Raw genomic sequence first — 5,325 nt, forward strand, 5'->3', positions numbered from 1 at the left:
CGAACCCTCCCCCACCTCCCTCCCTCCCCCTGATAATGACGTGTCAGTGAGAGCAAATGAAATGGACCAATTCTTCAAACTCATTACAAACTGAGTTCTGAAATAAAGAGGGTGAGAGAGAGAGAGAGAGAGACAGAGAGAGAGAGAGAGGGAGAGAGGGAGAGAGAGAGAGAGGGAGAGAGAGAGAGAGGGAGACAGAGAGGGAGAGAGAGAGGGAGAGAGAGACAGAGAGAGAGAGAGGAAGCAGAGACAGAGAGACAGAGAGAGGGAGAGACAGAGAGAGAGGGAGAGAGAGAGAGGAAGCAGAGACAGAGAGACAGAGAGAGAGGGAGAGAGCGAGAGGGAGAGAGAGAGAGAGGGAGAGAGTGAGAGAGGGAGACAGAGAGAGAGAGAGGGAGAGAGTGAGAGGGAGAGAGAGAGAGAGAGGGAGAGAGCGAGAGAGGGAGAGAGGGAGACAGAGAGGGAGAAAGAGAGAGTAAAGAACATGAGACAAATGATGCACGCTGACGTCGGCTCTGTGTCTGTGTGAACATCCGTGTGTGTGTGTGTGTGTGTGTGTGTGTGTGTGTGCGCCTTGTCTGTGCCTTCAGGTGTGTACACGGAAGCTTCGTGTGCTTTTTCCCTCCCTCTCTCCCAATATGTGTGTGTGTGTGTGTGTGTGTGTGTGTGTGTGTAGATGCACCCTTCCCTCAGACGTGTGTGTGTGATGTGTGTGTCGGAGCGTTATGTATGCTTTGAGCGTACCTTTTTCTTTTTTTATTTGATGTGTGTGCGAGCATCAAGTCGGGCCAAAGCCGAGCTGACAGACAGCTTCCCTCCGAGGAGCCCCTTAGTGTTTCTGATTGATCGTCATAATGCCAAGGTACAGGCCCTGTCCTTGGTGCCTATGCTAATCGCAGGCTCATGCATATTTATGAGCTCCTTGGGAATCAACCAGCTAAATAAAGGATGAGGCCGTTGGCTTGGAGCTGCGTTCATCACCGACTCTGATTGATTAGAGAGAGAGAGAGAGAGAGAGAGAGAGAGAGAAACATCAGCCTATAAAGACCTGTGTGTGTTTTTCTTTTCGTCTCTTCAGCTCAAGGATCATGACGGGAGCTCGGGAGTTGTAGAGAGCAAACAAAAGGTGGAGGTCTCCAGACTGAACAGTAGTTAAGTAGAAAGAAGTTGGCAAGACGTGTCTGTTATTGTGTGTGTGTGTGTGTAGACCTTTACTTCTTTAACCATGGTGTTTATTAGCTGTGTGTCTCATTGGTTAAAAGCTAATGTCTGCTTACGTCTCATTGGTTACCAGTGGAGGTAAGAATTAAATATAAAGAGACGTCCTCCTGTAAGAAACGAGCCCAGAGGTCGTCATAGTTACGTTTAGTTAGGTGACCTCTAGTGTAAGGACCAGGCAAATGTTGGGGCCCCCGATGGCCCCTCATAAACCCACTTAAACTCCCCATAAAGACACTATACTGTGCACTGGGGGGGCCCTGATCATGTGTGCTGTAGCTAGTCTACCGAACGCTTGCATGTGAGGCGTTGAGGGAACATCGGTAAATTGTACCGTCCAACACAACCTTAATGTGACATGAAAATTGTAGCTTCTCCCGAGAGTCTGCATGTGAGGCGTTCAGGGGACTCGTGTGCTTGTGAGGTGGTGGGGGGGGGGGTTCTTCGATGGGCTTCGTCTGGGATCGCCACTGAAGGTGACGTAGTATACGGACGGACAGATTGGGCATCAGGACGGAGCAGCATGGCAGCCATGTTTAAAAGTATAAAAGGTTACGGTTGAATCTTTCACTGTCCATCAGACGCTTCACATTGATGCATGAAATGTTCATTTCATCAATATTCAAGGTTTTAGAAACAGAGACGAGATCACGTTCAACATTTTGGTCCCTTTTATTTCATGTTAACCACATTTCAAACAACTAAACAACCAATGGTAATGGCGTCACCAGATCTAAACAACACTTTGCTAGACAAATAATCATCAGAATAATAATTATACAAAAAGAAATGTACAAATTTAGGACAAAAAACAAAACAAAAACAAAACAACGAAAAAAGAAAAGAAAAAAATCCAGAAAGAAAACAAAGTGTATAATACAGATGAATGGCCATGAACCGATCCAATACAATAAAGCCTTAGTGGAAATAAAAAGGTAAAGATAAACATTTCTGGCATTCACATTGTCTTCAATACAACACCGTCTTTGTCTCGATAGGTCCATTAACGAGCCTGACTGGACTCCAGCGATAGGAGAAGAAAAGAAAAAGGGAAGCGCAGACTGAACAAGTTTGCCACGACATTTTTTCCACAAGTATGCTGGTTCTGGCCACGAGCGCTGAAAGCTGCGAGCAGGTATCGTTCCAAACTGGGTAATCTCAAATACTAACACCCGCTGGTACGACCTGACGGCTGACGTCAGAGCAAATTATATAATGGGTTTTTATCTTTGTTCCCCCAAAGATTATCGACGTATATAAACTCGTCCTGTTCATTAGTTTCCGGGGTGTTATAGTCCATGAATCCCCTAAATATTACAATGTCCTCACAGTCGTCGTGACTCGGCACAGTTCAGAGGAGCGCTTGGTTTCGTTTTTTTTTCCTTCACGTCTTTTAAACGAGACGACGGAGGAAGTCAAAGGCCGGGTGGCGTGAGGGGAGATGAGGCGACGCTTCCTGTATAATTCTCATTATCTCCCGCTCTCCAAACACGTGTCCCTTTGAGCCGCGGTGACGTCTGAACTGTCAGACGCGTTGACCCTCATTCGCCCCGGGGTCGATCACCATCTGAAATCATTTCCTGTTAAGACCTGCGGGCTGTCGACCGCTCACCTCGGCGGAAAGCAAATTTTTGAGGCTTTGCAGAGGAAAAGTAATCGTGACCTGTCTCTTTGTCTTTGTGTTTCATTTTAATGATAGATGGCAGGCTGGGGAAACTGTCTGATCCCCCAGCGTCTTCTTCTTCTCTGATATTTATCCAGAGCGTGTCACAGGAAATACAAACACGGTTTGGCTTATGGAGCTGAGCTAAACCAAGAACCAAGAAGGCATAAGTTGGGCCAGTCGTGATTTCAGTAAATAATTTATCGCAGTTTCAGGTTTTTTCAAGGTAAAGCAAGTTGTCAAAACCACATCAACCAACTAGACGTAGAAAAAAAGTAGAATAAGTTACGTTTAGTTTTTCCTCTGGAATAACTGCACAGCTGATTTCATTCAGTCTCTCTGGAGGCGGGGTCAGATAAATGTGCAATATGCAAAAATATATATATCATTTGTTTTTTAACAGCATGTTTTAATGGACAGTTTGTAGTAACAAAAGATTCTGATCATCACTGATGCTGAAAATGACTGACAGCTTTTTCTTTTGAAGTGATAGTGTTTTGAAATGAAAAACCTTTATTTGTAATGTGTCTGGTACGTGATGTTTGTCTGTTTGTTTGTTTGACTGTGGTTGTCTTATCTTATTTACAGTAAGGGTGGATGCACACTATAAGGTTTTGACAAGATTGGTTTTCCAGAAAAACCATAAAATAAAATAAAATAAATAAAAAGAAAACTTCTTCTGTGAAACTTTTTTCTCACAGTCCCAAAGGAAAAACATAAGTGGAGCAGAGGCAACAACATCTGGGGCCAGCTGCACAAAACACCTTTAGTTTCCTACTTTTAATTGTGACACTGAAGGTTTAATTTCTCCTTATCTTGGGGGGGGGGGTGGTTTCCTTACTAAACGCATTTGCAGCAGTGAAAGAGATTTTACGGCAGTTAAATTCTACTGTTTCCGTGGAGACCGTTGTTTTGCTGCCAGGTTTGGGGAGCCGTCAGCATCAAAGCAAAGTGAACGGGAACTTTATACGACACAGTCAAGAGCGTTTAAACTCGCTGATGTGTGGACGTGAAACACCTCGACGACCCCTGACCCCGGACAGATCATGTGACATGAAACTGTACAGGTGATCATACCTTTAGTTTTTTTTCCCTTATTTAATTTGCTAAGTGATTCCTTCAGTATGAGACTAAGATAAGGAGAAAACTTTTTTATTCTAAGGAAGCCTCAACTCAAACTTTAAGGAAAATCTGAACTCACTGTGTTTTGTGCCGCCGGCCTTTCATCTTAAAGGTAAAGCATGATTTATTTTGTTCTATTGTTTTATTAATACTGTTGTTATAACAGTATTTGCAGCCATTTGTCCCAGTAAACGTGAACTTCGTGTATATTTATAAATGACTTAAAAAAAAATAAATCAGAAGAATTTTTTTGTAGCTGGTTGTTGAATTACAACTTTCATAGCGTCTAACGAGGCTGCGAGCTCAAAGGAAAATACCAGAAATATTAACGAGTGTCTGTGGGTTTTTGCTTTGATCCAGAACCTGAATCATCCACCGAACACTTTTCTCACGACTCTCTGTAAACACGAGTCGAGGCGTCACGACGACTTGAGCTAAACTCTTGCAGTGTGCGTCCGGCCTTCAGAGGGAGACAACATTCAAGGCGTAGAATATATCTAAAAAGGAAATACTGTACAATAGTCACATCACAGCCCAGTAGAGAGAAGAGAGATAGAGAAGGAAAAAGTGCCGCTTTTTTTTGTTTTTTTTTAAACATCTGATTTTGTTTTTTTTTTTCAACATATCATTTTTTCTTTTTTCTTTGTACAAGCGTGTAAAGTCCCCAGTTTCGCTGAAGCGAACACACACACACACACACACACACACACACACTTAAATCACCAGTGTGTATGTTTGTCGCTTTTTTTTTTCATCTTCTGTACAGGTTTGTGTGTGTTGGTGTTGTCACAGGCACACGTATAGATACATACACACACACACACACACACACACACACACTCCAAATATGCGAGCATGCTCGCTTGTATTCACACACTTTCTCTCTCACACACACACACACACACACACACACAGGCACACATGCTCACTGGTCGGGTTCGGGGCTCAGCACAAAGCACTTCTGCTCCCTGCGTGTCCCAGTGTTGCGTTGAGAATGACAGGCAGCGTCGACGGCGAATCAGAAAAGAGAATTTTGGCCAGCAGCCAATCAGAAGGAGCTGAGCGCCTCCAGAGCCACTTCGTAGCAGAACTTGTACTGTTCCTGTGGAGGGACAAAAAGCACGGAAAGCAAAAGGTCAAAGAGTCTGTGCAAAAATGACCTTCCAGCACCGGAGAACCAGAAGCTGCAGTTCCTCTAACGACCACTAGAGTCTGGCTCCAACAGTGAGTCAGTCCCCATAGACTCCCATGTTAAAATGTCCAACTTTACAGCAGAAATAAACATGTTTACAGCCTGGTACAAAAACTGTTTTGGTCTCTAG

The 5,325-nt window shown here is 44.0% G+C and overlaps 1 protein-coding gene across 1 annotated transcript in view; it reads right to left on the minus strand.

Annotated features, from left to right (window-relative positions):
- Positions 1-2,511: 2,511 nt before the first annotated feature.
- The window catches only part of ptprt (protein tyrosine phosphatase receptor type T), a 314,644-nt gene continuing 311,830 nt past the window's right edge, over positions 2,512-5,325 (minus strand). Inside the window, exon 39 of the mRNA XM_087170691.1 lies at positions 2,512-5,105. Coding sequence (XP_087026817.1) covers positions 5,052-5,105 — 54 coding nt within the window. The 3' untranslated portion in view covers positions 2,512-5,051. The remainder of the gene's footprint in view (positions 5,106-5,325) is intronic.

Source organism: Seriola lalandi, unplaced genomic scaffold (assembly GCF_002814215.2).
Source record: "Seriola lalandi dorsalis isolate HSWRI2012SDOR001 ecotype SW California unplaced genomic scaffold, Sedor1 jcf7180002054957, whole genome shotgun sequence".
In the NCBI taxonomy this organism is placed as follows: Eukaryota; Metazoa; Chordata; class Actinopteri; order Carangiformes; family Carangidae; genus Seriola; species Seriola lalandi.